The 18,551-nt window shown below is 47.5% G+C and overlaps 1 protein-coding gene and 1 pseudogene across 1 annotated transcript in view; one reads left to right on the top strand and one right to left on the bottom strand.

Moving 5' to 3' along the window:
• FAT1 (FAT atypical cadherin 1) overlaps positions 1-18,551 on the bottom strand; it is a 191,486-nt gene that overhangs the window by 90,987 nt on the left and 81,948 nt on the right. The window contains exon 4 of the mRNA XM_088478768.1: positions 13,243-13,304. Coding sequence (XP_088334894.1) covers positions 13,243-13,304 — 62 coding nt within the window. The remainder of the gene's footprint in view (positions 1-13,242; positions 13,305-18,551) is intronic.
• Positions 5,146-6,065, top strand: LOC148517388 (uncharacterized; annotated as a pseudogene).

Below are 18,551 nucleotides of genomic sequence, written 5' to 3'. Positions count from 1 at the left end.
CTCACCCACGGAAAGACCCGGTGAGTTAAAGGCCGGAACAACTATTTCCTCGTTAATATGAAACTGGGAAACAACTTTGGGAAGAAACTCGGGCCGAGTGCGGAGCACTGCCCTGTTCCCATAAAAAACCAAGAAAGGGGGTCTACAAGAAAGAGCCCCTAACTCAGAAACACGTCTGGCCGAAGCAATGGCCAGAAGGAAAACAGTCTTAGCTGTTAGCCATTTAAGATCCACTGAGCCCAGTGGTTCAAACGGCGGTCCTTGGAGAGCCCTCAGGACCACAGCCAAATCCCAAGGCGCCACAGGTGGAACAAAGGGCGGCTGAATGCGGAGAACACCCTGCATAAAGGTGCGCACATCCGGGATTGTAGCAATCCTACGGTGAAACCAGACAGATAGGGCCGAAACCTGTACCTTCAAAGAAGCAAGGCGAAGCCCATGATCTAGTCCCGCTTGCAGGAAGGCGAGAATCCGAGACAGACGAAACTCCCGCGGTGCATAACCTCTCGGTCGACACCACTGGAAGAACGTATGCCACACGCGATGGTATATCCTCGCGGAAGACGGTTTCCGAGCTCGCAACATGGTACGCACCACAGAGCTGGAAAACCCCCGGGACCTCAGCATGGCCGTCTCAACAGCCACGCCGTCAAAGACAGCCGAGTCAGGTCCGGGTGAAGGCAAGGACCCTGAGACAGAAGGTCCGGTCGTAGCGGCAACCACGGACAGACCCTGAAGGTCTGAGAACCAGTGCCGTCTGGGCCACGCGGGAGCTATCAACAGGAGCGTCCCTCCTTCCTGTTTGAATTTCCGGATTACCCGTGGAAGAAGGGAGACCGGAGGGAACAGGTATGCGAACCGGAACGTCCACCGGACGGACAGAGCATCCACCAGAGACGCCCCTTCGTCTCTTGTGCGAGACCCGTACACCGGCAACTTGTTGTTGTGCCGGGACGCCATGAGGTCGATTTCTGGAAGACCCCACCTGTCCACCAGTAGTTGAAAAACGTCCGGGTGCAGGGACCATTCCCCCGGATGAACGTCCTGGCGACTTAGAAAGTCCGCCTCCCAATTGAGCACTCCCGGGATGAAGACCGCTGATATGGCCGGAAGATTGCGCTCCGCCCAAACCAGGATCCGAGAGACCTCTACGAGAGCCGCCCGACTGCGAGTTCCTCCTTGCCTGTTTATGTAGGCCACGGTGGTAGCGTTGTCCGACTGGACCTGCACCGGGCGACCCTGGAGAAACCGCTGTGCCTGCTGGAGAGCATTGAAGACCGCACGGAGTTCCAAGATATTTATTGGAAGCTCCGCTTCTGTCGGCGTCCACCTGCCCTGGAACAAGTGTGGACCCGAAACTGCTCCCCAGCCCCGAAGACTGGCGTCCGTTGTCAACAGGACCCAATTTGGAACCCAGAACGGACGTCCCTTGTTGAGGTGGGTCGTCTGTAACCACCACGTAAGGGACAGGCGAACCTCCTGGGTGAGCACAATCGTCTGGGACTTCAGAGACTGAGTCAGCCCGTTCCACTTGGACAGGATCAGGTGCTGCAGAGGTCTGGAGTGAAACTGGGCGTATTCCACCATGTCGAACACCGACACCATGGAGCCCAGTAACCTCATCGCCGAGTGTAAGGACACCCGGCGGCTGTGCAGACAACTGCGCACCCTTGACTGTAAAGCAGAGATCTTGTCCTCCGTCACGAAGATCCTTTGCTGTCCCGAGTCCAATAAGGCTCCAAGATGCAGAATCCTCCGAGACGGGATTAGAGTGGACTTCTGCCAGTTGATTAGCCAGCCGTGCCGTTGCAGCAGTGCAATGGTCAGGTCCAAGTGGCGTAACAGGAGCTCTGGAGATCCTGCCACCAATAACAGGTCGTCCAAATACGGCAACATGCGGACTCCCTGCAGCCGCAGAGAAGCCGCCATGACCGCCATCACCTTGGTGAAAACACGTGGTGCTGTTGCCAGGCCAAAAGGTAACGCCCGAAACTGGAAGTGGTCGCTGCTGATTGCAAACCTGAGGAACTGTTGATGGCGCCAAAGAATAGGGACATGCAGGTAAGCGTCCTGTATGTCCAATGACACCAAGTAGTCCCCAGGTTCCAGCGCCAGAATGATGGACCGTAGGGTCTCCATCCGAAACTTCGGGACCCGCAAAGACTTGTTGAGTGCTTTGGGGTTGAGAATCGGACGATATGACCCATTGGGTTTCTGTACCAAAAATAGATTTGAATAGAAACCCTGGCCCCTCTGGGAGAATGGAACCGCCACTATAACTCCAGCCTGGAGCATAGTGTGCAATACCTTCCGCAGCTCCGTAGCCTTGTTCCGGTCTGATGGGAGACCCGTGGTGAAGAAGCGAGCCGGGGGTCTGTGCCGGAAGGAGAGGGCGTATCCGTGGGAAACCACCTCCAGAACCCAAGTGTCTGTCGTAGTGGTCGACCAACACTGGGCGAACTGTAGCAGGCGGCCTCCCACCCTGGGATCCCCCAAAGGGAGGCCCGGACCGTCAGGCCGCAGGCTTGTCATCTGGCTTGGGGGCCGGACGTCTGGTACTCCATGCCTGCTTCCGGGGCTTGACCGATTTCTTAGGGCCAGCCTGTCGAGGAAACGACTGTGGTTTGGGCCTGCCCTGGGCCCTAGATGACCGAAAGGACGATGGTCCCGAACCAGAAGGAGCAGCGGCCGACGGGAGACAGGCAGATTTGGCTGCCGCCAGCGTGGCCACAATCTTATCCAGATCCGGACCGAAGAGAACTTCTCCGGTAAACGGCAACGCTTCCAGACCTTTCTTGGAATCTGCGTCCGCCTTCCAGGATCGCAGCCACAAGGTGCGACGAGCAGCTACCGCTGCTGAAGAAATTCTAGACACCAGAGTACTAATGTCTAGAGCCGCCTCGTTGATGTAGGTGGCCGAATCACGGAGATTGCCAATCAACTCCGCCTGATCGGCCGGACAGTCGGATTCAAAAGAAGCCTCTAATGAATCCGCCCAGCGCTCCATCGCTCTGGCAACCCAGCAAATGGCCATAGCCGGCCGTGCTGCCCCCCCTGCAAGGGAATAAGCGGACTTCAGGCAGATTTCTACCTTGCGGTCCGTAGCATCCTTAAGGGAGGACATGGATGGCATCGGCAATGTGGCACTACGGACAAGACGGGTCACGTGAGAATCCACCTGTGGAGGGGATTCCCACTTCGCAAAATAATTATCCGCGAACGGATAAGCCACCGCCAGGCGTCTCTGCGGCTGGTATCTTTTGCCAGGTTGTTTCCACGCCTCCTCTAAATGGTCCACCAACTGACCCGAAAGAGGAAAGACTGTGGCATCGCCCTTCACATCTTTGAAAAAGGCATACTTAGATTTAGCCGCTGGGGGAACTTCGTCCTCAATCACCAAGGCTGTGCGGACCGCCCGAATAAGTCCAGGAATATATACTTTGGACTTAGCATCAGCGTCCTTAGTATGGAGAGGTTCCTGATCGTAAGGATCTAGAATCTCCCCATCATCAGACGTCCCTTCGTCATCCTCATAAGGAGCGGACAGAGACGCCACCGGCCTTTTATGAGACCGCATCACAGACTCCCCTTGCAACACATCCGACAAGTGCTGTACAGAACTCGTCAGGGAGTTAACCCACGCTGGCTCCTGAGAACCCGGGAGCGGGGAAATAGGGAGACTGTGGGGTACCACCAATTGTCGTGGGAACCCCTGCATGGGTGACGACACCACAGACTGCTGGGACAAACCCATCGGAGTAAACGCGGGCTGCGGAGCTAACTGGCCCACTAAAGCTGTTAACGCCTGAGCGAAACAAGCCCAGGGCGGCTCCTGTACCGGTGCTGTAACCGTAATAGGCCGCGCCATGGACAAACACTGCCGGCAAAGGCCCTCCGCGCTACCCTCCCCCTCCGCTAACGGTACTTTGCACGTGGTACACTGTAGCCGGAGGGGAAAATCACTTTCAGACATGATGGCACCACGTATGTGACCTCTCTCACCAATTAAGTATTAAATAGGCGAGAGACCACCCTGCAGCACCGCACCGCAAGGGCTTTAGCAGAAAGAACAGGGACAGTAATAAAGCTGACAGTTTAGAGAAGAAAAGATTACAGGCAGCAGCGCTAGCACAGTCACATACAATGCAGAAAAATAACAATTCCTGCACTAACAGCGCTGATCACTCAACTACACAGACACAGGGCCTGGTAGGACACAGCGCTGCATACACAGACCTGACCACAGCGGAGGAGAGGTATGCGGGGGGACCCAGACCACGATGCTTCCTTCCAGCGCTTCCAGCAGCGTTCACCATGCGTTCTGGAGAAGATGGCCGCCGAGGAGCAGAGAGGAGGCTGGCCTGGGGGAGGAGCGCTGCCACAGGACCAGTCGGCAGCATGCAGAGAGGGCTGTGTGCAGCGGGGGAGGCGCCGGCTGTGAGACAGGGAAGGCGCGCTCCCCTGGCATGCATTTAACCCCTGGGACGCCGCAGCGCTACCGCTCTGCTGCGGTCCACTGTCCCAGGGGGTAGTGGAAGCGCAGGTTGGTCGCCTGGCTCCACGCTGCAGCCAGTCCCCAGGGAGCCCCCTGCCTGGGGACTTAGGACCATGTGATCAGCGGGGACCCACCGCGGGACCCCGCTGCTTACCTCTGTCCCCCTTGAATCCGGCCATGGTCCGGAGCATCTGGGGTCACCGCTAGCTGTGACCCCAGACGCCCACCAGCATCCCCGGATCAGTACCGGCGTTCTGGTACCGGCGGGGTGTAGGGAAGACAGCATGGACGTCAGGACTGACTGTCCATGCTGTTCATCCAGTTGTGCAGCCACAGCTGCATGAAGAATAAGCTTCAGGGGCTCTTCTAGCCCCCACTCCAACAGGTGCACCCGACTCCGGCCGGGCACCAAACTAAACTGAGGTGCCTTGGCTCGGGGGCGGGGTATAGGAGGGGGACCTAGTGCATCCTGGGAGGCTGAAAGCTTAACTCTTTGGTGCCCTGCGACTGACGTCACACCTATACCCCAAGGTATCCTGTGGATACCCTATGGACCCTGAAGTAGAAAATGACATAGCGGATGCTTTGTCACGTTTCCAATTTTCTAGGTTTCGCATTTTGGTGCCTGGGGCTGCCCCTATTGGCTTAACATGTCCTCCTTATGTCTGGCAGATTATCGAGCAGGCATAGCTGGGCTGGCACGTAAGTCCTTGGCACCATCTGCATTACGGGCATACACATCTGCGTGGCAGGACTGGGAGGCTTATAGGGTTAAGTATGGGGAAGCGGGTAAGTCACAGGAGGATTGCTTGTTAGCGTTTGTTTGGGGTCACTATGAAAGGGGTATCTCTAAGGCAGCCATGGCTGCTGCGTTAGCAGGTATTTCCTTTTACTCGAAGATTTACCAGATACCTGATCCCACCAAGACATTTGTGCTATCTAGGGCTCTTAAAGGTTGGGCCAGAGATAGACCTGCCTCTGCGGATGACCGCAGGCCCATTGATTTAAGATTACTTCGGGACCTTATTTAGTATTGCCATCGGTGGCTGCGAATGATTTTGAAGCCTTGCTTTTCCGGTGTGCTTTTTCATTTGCTTTTTTCGGTGCCTTTCGGGTCAGCGAGTTGGTGGCGAGTAATAAACGTTCGGAGGTCACCGGATTGCTGTCCCCAAACGTGCTGATTAAAAAAGAATCAGTCTTGTGTAAAACTCCCCGTTCTAAAACGGATCAGACTGGCCGCAGGAAGTGGGTTTCCCTTAAATCCCATGCCATACCTAACATCTGCCCTTTGCGCCTCGCGGGCCTTTACAGTCAAGCAAGGCCGGCGGGGGGTTTCCAATTTTTAGTTCATGTAGATTCTTCCCCTCTTACGAAATTTCAGTTTGCGGCGGTTTTTAGGCAATGTTTACTTGCTTTAGGCTTGAAGAGTGAGGAGTATGGTACTCATTCGTTTCGCATCGGCGCTGCTACGTGCGCTGCAGCTGAAGGAATGCCAGCTGCTGCTATTCAACAGATGGGGAGGTGGAAATCAGCTGCTTTTAAAAGTTATGTTCGTTGCGATAAGTTGTGATGTTGCGCCTGTTGACCCAACCCAGAAACGCTGCTTACCCGTCAGTTTTTGAAAGATTAGCTTTCAAAAACTGGGGGTGTGAAGGGATTTTTTAAATTTTTCCTCCGTGGGGGCCTTAATTACAATTGGCTATACATGTGGTCCACGGAAGGTTTTTTAAGTTTTCTCCTTCGCCTGGGTTTATGTACTAACATTGTATGTCGCATGTGTTTTTCGTTTACAATGGTTTTGGGTTCACAAGTACATTATCTGACGGTTAGGTGTTTCTTTTTCAGCATCCACGGGCTCTACGGAGCAAGTATGGCTGGTGGGCCACTCCTATATGTTTTGGGCTGAAAGACACCCTCTAGCCAAAAGAGCGGTTATGCTAATGGGCAGCCGCACAGTTAGATGGTTAGGAGTCCGAGGATTGCATTGGGATTCCCTTTTGGGTCTGCTTTTTAGCCATGAGAGGCAATGGGGCCATCCTGATTGGTTGATTATACATTTAGGAGGTAATGATGTAGGTCAGATCAAAGGCATCGAGTTGATTCTAAGAGTCAAAGAGGATTTGGATAGGGTGTTGTCCCATTGGCCGGGGGTACATTTAGCGTGGTCGGAAATTGTACCTCGTTTTAATTGGAGAGGGTCTGTAGATGTAGTTGCTTTGGACAAAGCTAGGAAGAAGGTGAATATTGCAGTGGCTAAATTTGTGTTGGTGGCCGGAGGTGTTGTAATCAGGCACCCTCTTTTGGTTCTGGAGAATGCGCACTATTTTAGGTCAGATGGGGTACATTTATCGCCTTTGGGGATGGGAATTTTTCTTAAAGGTATTTTTTCTGTTTTTGATTAGCTATTTTGTTGTTGGGTGGCAGGCTGCGGTTCATGGAACCTGGTGTGGCAGGAAGGCGCTACTAACCAGCGACCACATTTTACGTAAGCGGTCGTCGTGAGGCACTTGCCCTTTTGAAGGACGGCGAGTGGGTCCTACCTATGTGGGTAGGACAAATCGGGCACTAATCTTTGCGGAAGTGTCCGGACTGTGCCAAAGTAAGGGGCGGTGAGACTTGCACAGCGCAGGTTACGCATTTTTGAGAGGTGGGGGCATTTCAGTCGTCCCCCAGTTGTTTGTAGTAAGATTTATATGGGCTAGAGCTAGGTAGTGGTAGCGCCTTCTTTTGCCACCCTCTTTAATTACATTTGCAATTTAGTAAATAAACCAATTCTAATTCGACCTAAGCTATTGTTGTCTGTGTGGTTATTTAATTTAGAAGTTAAGCTTAGCATAAGAGGTTATTATGTTTTTATCACAATATATGTATGAATGTCTTAGACTAGACGAGGGCTGCCTAAGCTGGAGACTATTTAAGAGTTCTACATTATTTGTGATGGGTAGCCTAGAGAAGCTGTTGCTAGGCGGATTCTAGTTTGTGAGGTATTTTGTTATGATTTAGGGTCAGCCAATTAAGGTTGATAAGGGCGTGTACATTTAGGCTGTACTATTTAAGGCGGAATTTGAATAAGGTTCTGCCTTATTTTCAGTTGGAAGCCCCACCCTCCCTGCCCAAAACCGTGTGTTTGTCTTTGTGTTGTTTGTCTTTACTAAAATGTATTAGATCAGTGGGCGGGAAGGCGCTACTAACCAGCGGCCACATGTGGCGTAAGCGGTCTTTGTGAGGCACTTGCCCTTTTGAAGGACGGCGAGTGGGTCCTACCTATGCGGGTAGGACAATCGGGCACTATTCTTTGCGGAAGTGTCCGGACTGTGCCAATGTAAGGGGCGGTGAGACTTGCACAGCGCAGGTTACGCATTTTTGAGAGGTGGGGGCGTTTCAGTCGTCCCCCAGTTGTTTGTAGTAAGATTTATATGGGCTAGAGCTAGGTAGTGGTAGCACCTTCTTTTGCCACCCTCTTTAATTAAATTTGCAATTTAGTAAATAAACCAATTCTAATTCGACCTAAGCTATTGTTGTCTGTGTGGTTATTTCATTTAGAAGTTAAGCTTAGCATAAGAGGTTATTATGTTTTTATCACAATATATGTATGAACGCCTTAAGTAAATAGATCTCTAAGATGTAAAAAAAAAAAAAAGCGTGTTTACACCCATTTGCTTATTTGGAGGAGCAGCTCGATCTGTACGTCTCTGCACCAGTGTTATATGCTCCAGCTTTATTTCACCAACCAGGTCATAAAAGGGAGAAACCTTCATTTACATTTGTTTTCATAGCACAATATGGTTTTGTTACTAATATTGCTTGAAATTAAAAAAAAAATCTTCTATAATCAGGTTGGGACTTGTTCTATTATTTATGCTAGAATTAGGAGATTGATCCAGAGACTAAAGGTGCATATCCACTACAGGATTCGCTCCATGAGCAATATCGTGTAGTGTGTCCCCGGCAGTGGTGTGCAATGTCATTAACGACACTGAGCACCCACATTGAACGATATATTGTTCAGTGAAGTTACCCTCCCTCATCCTCGTACTTGCAGAACCCGACAATATCGTCAGGTTGCCCTGCAAGTACGGGCGATGAGCGACGTAGTCAACGACCAGCGGGAGCGCACATTGCTGGTCGTTGACGACATATCCAGTGGACGATATAATTAACGATTTTATTATCATTAAATCATTCATTATATTGTCTAATGGGATACGGGGCATAGGCTTCCAGCTATGTGGAAAAGAGCTGCTTGATAATTATACACATAATCTGATGGTTGCTATGGGCAACATCACCACTTGTCGGTTTCAGAAGCTTCAGTAAATATACCCCCTGGAGAGAGATAAAGTGGATGGAGAATGAGGGCATTCATGATAAAACTCGTCGTGTATGATAATGGTGCTCCAGCCAATCAGCTCCCAACTGTCATCTGTTTGAAAATTGACAGTTATCATATGTAACAAGTTTTATCACTCGTTGTGAATGATAACACTCATTGATAAATGAGGCTTAAAGTACCAACCGATCAGCTCCTGACATTTTTTAAACAGCCTGTACAGTGTCAATTAGGAGCTAATTGGTTGATACTTTCTCTCTCTCCAAGGCTTAGTACATAAACCCCGGAGTGTAATGGGGACACTTGCTGGAACTATGGGTTTGATTCATTACAGATCGCTATGACGATCACAGCTGCGATTACGCAAGCAGTTTTGCTGCGAAAATATGCTAATGTTTGCAACTGCTCACCCGGTATAGAGACGCCAACTACCGCTTTTTCACATCCATAAGACCTTGCAATCCTGCGTATACATCGGCAACATCGAACCTTCATGCAGAATTACAGCAGGCCTGACCTGTCTCAGAAATTGCAACTCTCGGTGCACGCAATGAGTACTGAAGCTGCAAATGCCGTCGCAGTGGCTAATTTATGCACTTCCAGGAAAAGGCATTCAATCAGACAGGTACGCCTAGATTTATCCAACCACTCCCCCGTCACCACCCCCAAACGCTGACGTCCTGTCACTCACTATGCGATGGCTTTGTATCTGCGTACGTGATCGTAGTGCGATCGTAATACTGGCCTGTGCACACGCACTGTGGTGCATGCTCAGTACGCACCATCAGCCGATCTGCGTATGCTGTTGCAAGTGTCATCCGTGATTAATCAGGTCCTGTGTGTGTAATGGGATGGCATTGGCTGGTGCAAGTCAAGTCCATCTCTCAAGCACAACACTTCCTTTGGTTTTACTGCAGATGTGTGGCAAACCATCATGCCATTTGGAGTACCACATCTGGAGAGGCAGATTGGGGGAGTGCAAGTTAAGTACATTAATGGCGTAAACACGTGTTGAGGGTCCCTGGGAGTGGAGCTTATAATATATGAAACCTATTTTCTTTTTTCAAGGTATGTGTTTATTTACTTTTTCTTAACTACATTGCCCAATACCAATACATTGCCAAATAGGTCTAGGTAAAAAAAAGGAGAAAAAAAAAAAACTACTCAGAGTAAACAGCACACTCAAAAGGAGCAAAGGACGTGGTCACATGTACACACACCTGGTCACATGTGTCACATTCATAGGTGACGCATGTGGGCCCCTTCTAGCCCTGTATAGGGTTCGTTAATAAAGAAATGTTAGGTTAAACTAGTCCCTACAAGGTCACATCTCTTCTACAGTCTACGGCCCGTTTTCTCATTTATTCACAATTTACAAAAGAAGAATTACTGTGGCAGGTGTCTTTTTCATTGCTTATTATCATATCAAGCCGTGACTCATCATCTCTAGCACAGGGGGTGCACTTTAGCAATTAGACGAGAGGATTCACAAAGAGGCGAAAATAACATGGGAAATAAATGTAAAGAATAAAAGTTGTACAGAATAAATATTAATCTTTCCGTGGCTAATGCAAAACTGATGTTAATAAGCCTCAGAACCAAAGTTTTCAATGACAAGTATCTCAACCTATGTTAAAACCTCTTTGGCTGTGCGACAACATATAGAACTGAAGCCAATAATAAGCAAATACCGTATTCTATCAGGCAATGTGACATCTGAAAAAAAAGCTTAGGACATATCTTCGTGCACACAGAGTTAGTGAATCGTGAGATTGCACCACGTGAGGAAGGTACTCTGGAATATAGAGTTCATATCTCTAAACCACAGTTTAGTAGAGGATCAAATTTCCTTGTAAACAAGGAAAAAACCCACTAACCCATCTGGTCAACATTTCAATGTTAAATTAATTTGCCAGATGCACACAACACTTGGCTGTAGCTCCTCCAATCTAAATACCACTTTGTTTCTGGGTTCCTTCCCAAAGTATTTTCAAGCTTGCCTCCATTAAACAGACAAATAGGAATAGGACCATTAAAACATTAAAGCTTGCATTACACTGTATAATAGTACTTTATAGTGCCTTTGCTGTATCATTGAGCTGGCAATAAGCAGAGCTAAGCCACAAAGACCAGCTGGGGGTTGGGGGTGGGGGGGGCGGACATAAAATAAAAGTAATGGAAAAAAAAATGGCCAATTACGGAAGACGGAAATATCTCTCAGCACATTAACCCCAAGTGTGACAACAAGTGATATGAAAAAAAAAATTCATCACACCAGCGATACCTGTAAATAAAAATCAAGAGTGAACTGTAATTGTAATTACCGACAGAAATGGATTTGATGGTTATAAATAACATTCTAGCAATATTTAGTATTGCTCTGGCCCTGGGTGGAAAATGGCAAAAAAGCCAATACAGTAAGGACATTTTTTTTATAACATATGTGATTGAAATATTGTCATACAATGTAATACAGTTGAGAGAAGAATAGAATTTACAAGGTAACTGAGTAGAAGCACAAACCAAACGAGACAAAACGAGGTTATTGTCATTGTTTGCTATCAATGGGGTAGTCGTATACCCGAGCAGCAGTGATAGGCACTGCATCTGACAGTGCTAGGCTGGACTGCTTTGAAGAGGGGTGTGTGTGTGTGTGTGCGTGAATGTGTTTGTGTGTGTGCGCGGGTTGGTAGCAGTTTTCAGTTCCAAAGAGATAGACACAACTAATCAGATGGAGTTTACACATCCTCTCTCTTCACAGCATTCCCAGCAGAAAACTGTCAAAGCCAGCGATTGGAACTTAACACAGTTTATATGTACAGCACTTTGGTACATGAAAGATCATTCCTGCAAACTGTCCTGATATTCTGTTTTTTTTTTTTGTCAACCAATTACGCAATACCGCTCATATGTTAGGGATGTGCAGGCTCGGATAGGTTCGAATCTGCACGACGAATTCTGATTTTTTCCCTCCAAAAATCGGGTCTCAGAAAGAGGCAAAGCGTCATCTTTCACGGACAAACATCATCATTCCAGGACAAAAGACCATGGAAGATGATGTTTGTCCATGAAAAGATGACGTTTTGCCTCTTTCTAAGACCTGATTTTTGGAGGGAAAAATCCGAAGTCGGCGTGCAGATTCGAACCTATCCGAGCCTGCACAGCCCTATCATATATATTTCTGAATATAGGGTGTATTTCTCAGTGTCTGCATGGTTACATGTCAAGTACCCCCTTTCATATACAATTATTAAGGTTGTGTCATCTGAGATAACAGAGGGGCACAATCGTGCTGCTATAGCTCTTCCTGCTTTGCCCCCGATCAAGGCAAAGCAGGAAGCAATAAAGCCGAGGTCCACCAGAATGGGGGAGAGAAAACACCACTCTCTGGCAATCGGTGCAAGATCCACAGCGTATCCGCCTAGTGCTGAATCTTACCTCCTGGCCGACCCCACTGCGCATGCGCGGGATCTCGCAAACATTGCGAGATCTCATGAACAGCCTGAGACCCCACAGAAGCCGCCCGACAGCCACAGGTTAGCACACATGCCGGCTGTTTTTAACAACATCTGAATGCTTTTCCGTCACCATATGGCTAAAGCGTTAAATGTTTGCAGATAACAGAGAAAAGTGATTTCTCTCTACGTTATCTGCTTTCATTCATACCGAGGTTCAATATAGATGCCAAAAAGCGCAGGTAAAAGCGCATTTGGCACTTACCACCTATTCTTACATCTTCCCCAGGGTTTGGAAAAAGCAGGACTAGAACTTGATCAGCACTGCTTACATGTAATAAGAATCAAATACGTGACGTTTCAGGCTTAGCCAACTTCTCTAAGTGAAGTAACTCCTAGCCATATTCAGGGCCGTTGAGAGCGCCACCGGGCCCCGGTAAAGAGGGGGTGTGGACTAATCACGGTAGGCGAGGCCACGCCCCCTCAAAGAAAATAAACCAGGCGCTGTGCGCCGGGGAGGGGGCGCTGTGAGCCCCTCAGCCCGGCGCAAAGCCAGGGGGGGCGCGATCAGTGTGATCGCTCCCCCCCTCATAGGAGATTGCTCGCGGCTGCTAAGCAGCAGCCAGAGCAATCTCCCACTGCATCCCAGCATATAGTGCTGGGCTGCTGCGAGATAGTGAGGGAAGTGGGGGGGGGGGGGGGCGGCGCCGCACCCGGACCCCCGGCGGGCCCCTCTGGAAGACCGGGCCTGGGCAAATTGTACCCGCTCCCCCCCTGGCCATATTTGCCTACAATGACGCGATTCGTGGGACCATACACCCAGATTCTTGACCACTGCTGACTGATCTCCCTGTGGGGCGCAATACAAAGTCGGCAGCCACGCTCCTAGTTCTTATGTCAAGAGAAAAGCGGTTTCCCACATAATTATTTTCATGGATAAACAAAAAAAATAAATAACATACCTCAAGTATATGTTCGGATTGCTGTTCCCGGTCAAGTCGTCTTGCTGTAGTTGTAATTAAACCTTCATAAAAAATAAAAAAAATTATAAGAAAAAAAATACATTACTTTAACCAAATAAAAGTAGTGTACATTTCATATCTGCACTTTACTAAACCTAATTTAAACCAGTTCAGTTCTGCATGCTCAGGACGCTCTAGAATAAAACCAAGGAGTCTTGCGGTGCGCATTTGTACTGTTCAGAAATTAGTTCTATTACTTATATCCTAGAAATTTCAACCAAATAAGCAGAACCTACAAAAAAACAGAGCAGCGTACTTGGAGGTAAATGATTTGCTGAATGAAGATCAGCAGGATTACATTTATAATGCTACGCGCACAATACGGAAATATGTTTACTGCCAAAAGTATATTTAACAAAGTGACATACACTGAAACACATTTGGTTATTCATTGACATCTCAACTAATAATTAACAAAAGGATAATTTCCGTCAGAGATCTGCACAGATGCAGCAGAAATACTATTAATACATTTTCTGTGACGTGATGCAACAAATTTTGTGACTTTGCACCTAGTAATACGGAGTGTGGCATGAAATGTTGACATACAGTTGACTTACAGTACATCGACATAACTGTTATGTTGATGTGTGACATGACGACATGCACAATATCGAAATGCTCTTAACGTCGACAATGTGCATCTCGATGTAGAATTTTTACAGTGTTTGAGCCCTAACGTTACCCTTACCCTAACCATGACATGTACTGTCGACAATGTGACTGTCAACAGTCACAACGTCGACATTATGACCATGTTGACATTGTGAATGTCAACATAATAACTACACACCGTAATACAAGTATGTTCATGCAAGAATGTTCCTACCAGGAGGCAAATACAGCTGCAAATTCCAGTTCTTTGGCAGAGTAGAAGCAGCCATGCCAAACAAAGAACGGCCATGAAAATCCACCCTCATCACCTCTTTATATTTGTTCAATGAATCTCACTCTTCAAAATGAAATGTAATTACAGCACTGCTTCACGATGACACAACAAACTCCGAAAGGTCTGTGAAGGCGGCTGCGTAATTGTACACACTTGCTCAGATCAGCGAAGCCACCTGTGGGCGTCTCCATACATTTCCAGCTGGCTACAGCATTAGTATAATGTCGCACAGCAGCTGGGCGCAGGATAGGAGCTGCGAATACATTAGCGTACATCTCTATATCAGGCCTATTTAGCAGGTGGCCTTTTTGCTCTTTGTGAATAACCTCCACTTTTATTTTCCCTCAATATAGGGGAATGGTTTACGCAAATCAACCCTGGCCTATTTTCTATGTATTTTTAATTGCATGATACATACATTCATTCCATTTAAGCAGTCTACTATGCATCAGCAAACAAGGTACATCAACTATATCATGTCACCAAAACTAAGAAAATGATCACTACAACCTAGAAAATAAAATTAAATGTCACACAGAATTATTTTGCCAACATTTAAGTCACCAACTGGAGATTTCATGCCACATTTATTATTGCACCTGACAGAAAACTGCAAGTACACAGGTTAAACAAGCAATCTGCAAACAAGGTTAATCTCCAAGGGACAGTTAACTAAAAATTAGTTTGACCGCTGTGCTCTACAGGCATATGAAGCTGTAATGTTTCTTCCAGCAATTGGTCAAAGACTTCAGTAGTGGCTGTCTGATTGCATGATCAGTGAGGAGATTATGGGCCTGATTCAGAGTTGGGAATAGAGAGAGACATAGCACTTAACTGTGAACCTTAACAAACCATATTGCAATGCAAGGGGTGTAAATACATAATTTTTTTTACATGTGGGGTAAATATTGGCTGCTTTTGCATGTAGCCCACAAAAACTGCACAGCTTTATTATTACTGTACAATTTAGATGTCAGGTTGCAAACACTCCTCCCAAATCTAAATCTCTCTGCACATTTTAAATCTGCACCCACCTGCAGTGCAGCATGGTTTCACCAAGATGATCAGTTGAGAGAGATATCTCACTCTATTTCCAAGTCTGAATCAAGCCCTATGTAATGAAGAGGAGATGTGAGCAGAAAAATCAGCATGCTGATGCATTAGGCTACTGTCCTTGGTGACCCACATATAAGGAATTTGGGCTTAGGGCTTACTGAGGTTGATACAGTTCCTCCCTAAGAGTGGAGAAGATGACAAGTACAGAAGTTGTCCATAGCATCCAATAAGCTTCTACCGTTCATTTTACAGAATGTACTTTAAATAAATGCTATCAAGAGCGGATTGGTAGCTATGAGTTACTTGACCGCACTTTTGTACTCTTTAGCAGGTTTGATACAATTTTCTCCTAAGTGAGGGGGGTCCTAAAAGCACAAATGTTCCAAACAAACACTCCCAGTGCTACCTAACAGCCAGGCAGCCAATCAGGAGTGATCTCTTATTTGTGACTGGCAGAGCAGTGTAAGAAACCTCTCATGGGCAGTCAATGGATGCTAGCACTTGTAGTGTAGTTTGAGAGTATTAACGACCAGGGGTACCAAGAATGAGGTCCAGTGCTGCACAGTGTAGAAAACAAACGTTTAATAAAATTGTGTTTTTTGTCTCTAATGCTGGCCATACACCTGCACGATTTCGGGCCGATTGCCCGTTATTCTACGAGTCTTGCGATGAATCGTGTAGAAATAGTGTATTTTTTGGAGTAGAATACGATCCGATGCGTGCTCCCGCAGCTCCTAAAACGGATCGTATGATCAGATGTGCAGCCCATATTATCCATCGTATCGTGTGCAGATCGTACCGTTTATTTTGTGCATGCGATGCATTGTGCGTCCATTCATGTCATTTCAATTACTTTTCCCTGATGAGCGCGTGAGGCACACGATCGATCGTACGACAGATCGTGTGCGATGAAAAACAACAAATCGTGCCGCCGGGACTGCCAGGGAGCTCCAGGAATCGTATGTGAATCTTATCTTAAGCTGGTCGTGCAGGTGTACAGCCAGCATTAGCGTACCCCAGCTTGGAATGAGTCTGATGCCTGTGGCACTTGACATTGTAATAAATACACCGATCAGCCATAACATTAAAACCACCTGACTAATATTGCTTATGTCCTTTTCGTGCCACCAAAACAGCTTTGACCCATGGACTCTGAGGTTGTTCTGTGGTATGTGGCACCAAGATTTTGCAGCAGATCCTTTAAAACCTGTAAGCTGCGAGGTGGGGCCTCCCTGGCTCAGAATTGTGTTTCCAGCACATCCCACAGATGTTCCATAGGATTGAGATCTGTGGAATTTGGAGGCCTTGAACTCTTTGTCATATTCCTCAAACCATTACTGAACAAATATTGCAGTGTGTGCATTAACCTGCCGAAAGAGGCCACTACCATCAGGGAATACACATTTACCATGGAGGAACATACTTGGTCTGCAATAATGTTTAGGTAGTTGGTATATGTTCAAGTAACATCCACATGAATGCCAGGACCCAAGATTTTGCGGCAGACCATTGCCCACAGCATCACACTGCCTCAACCTGCTTGCCTTCATCCCAAAGTCCATCCTAGTACCATCTCTTCCCTAGGTAAACAACGTACATGCACCCGGCCAACCACATGATGTAAAATAAAACGTGGCTCATCAGACCAGGCCACGTTCTTCCATTGCTCCATGGTCCAGTTCCGACACTCACAAGCGTATAGTAGATTATTTTGGTGGTGGACAGGTTTTAGCATGTTCACTCTGGCCGGTCTGCGGCTATACAGCCCCATACACAGCAAGCTGCAATGCACTGTGTGTTCTAACACCTTTTGATCATAGCCAGTATTAACTTTTCTGCACTTTGTGCTATATTAGCCCTTCTGTAGGGTAAGAGCAGACGGTCTAGCCTTCGCTCCCCACACGCATCAATGAGCCTTGAGCGCCCAGGACCCTGTCATCGGTTTATTGGTTGTCCTTCCTTGGACCACTTTTAATAGATACTAACCATGATAAATCGCAAACAGCCCACAAGACCTGCAATTTTGGAGATGCTGACACAGTCGTCACAATTTGGCCCTTGTCAAAGATGCTCAGGGCCTGATTCAGAGCCGCTCGTAAGCGGCCGCTTGTGCGCTCCGAGCGATGTTCGCACATCTGCGCATGCGTATGGGTCGTAATGCGCATACGCCAACCAGTCATTGCGGTCAGAAATCGAGTGCTCACAAAACAGCGAGTGCCTGCTAATTTGAGTGACAGGATGAGGAGTTTATGGGTGGTAACAGGGGTAGGTGCTTGAAAAAGGGGAGTGGAGATCCGAACGCAGGCGTGCCAAACGGTCAAAACGGGCGTTTTAAGGGTGTGCATAATTACCAAAGCAGCGTTTCTTAGCCTGAACTGTTCGCATGATTGCGGTAGGAAAATCCTATCACAAGCACTGCGAGCAGTTCAGACGCCTTTCGATGTACTCGATTAATCAAATAAATAGCGGAGATGACGTAGGATGCGAGCGGCCAGGGGGCGTCTTTACAAAATAGCGAGCGCATGTTTCGTTTGCTCGCTCAGACATAGAGGCGTCAACAGACCGCAAAGAGCGAGCGCTCAATTTAAATAGCCGGCCCCTTTTTCTGAACAAGCGAGCGCAAATAGCGTCCGGCTCTGAATCAGGCCCTCAGATCCTTACCCTTATTAATTTTTCTTGCTTCCAACACATCAACTTCAAGAACTGACTGTTCACTTCCTGAATAATATATCACACTCCTTAACAGGTTCCATTGTAATGAAATAATCAATGTTATTCACTTCACCTGTTAGTGGTTTTAATGTAATAGCTGATCAGTGTAAAGCTACCTACACACTATATAATTATTGGGCCGATTTGCCAATAATCAGGTGATCGGCCTCATATATTGTATAGTGTGTATGAACGTTCGCTTTAGCGGTTCACTGATAAAATGGTTGGAGAGCATCCACAAACTCATTCCTTCGATTTTTCGATCTATCGGTCAAGACCGAAAATCTCAAACACAATTTCCCGACAGTGTGTGCGCATTCTTGATAATCTGTCCAAATTTCCTCTGCTTTTTTCTGATTACCTCATCACTCTTGTGGGTCAACATATGCAAATTCACTGTGAAATATCGCCAGGTATTTAAATTGTATAGTGTGTAGCACAAATGTCGGGACCGTGGTTTTGCCGAAAAATCGATACAATTATCGATATGATCAAAAATTGCATACTGTATACCTAGCATTAAGCGCTGGGATTAAAGATAGTGGCACTGCTCGGAGGAAAGTCGTGGACCAACCACCGAGGGCTCTAGTAC

Source organism: Taudactylus pleione, unplaced genomic scaffold (genome assembly GCF_031769625.1).
Source record: "Taudactylus pleione unplaced genomic scaffold, aTauple2 ptg000218l, whole genome shotgun sequence".
NCBI classification, from domain to species: Eukaryota; Metazoa; Chordata; class Amphibia; order Anura; family Myobatrachidae; genus Taudactylus; species Taudactylus pleione.
This window is presented reverse-complemented; position numbering and strand designations above follow the sequence as displayed.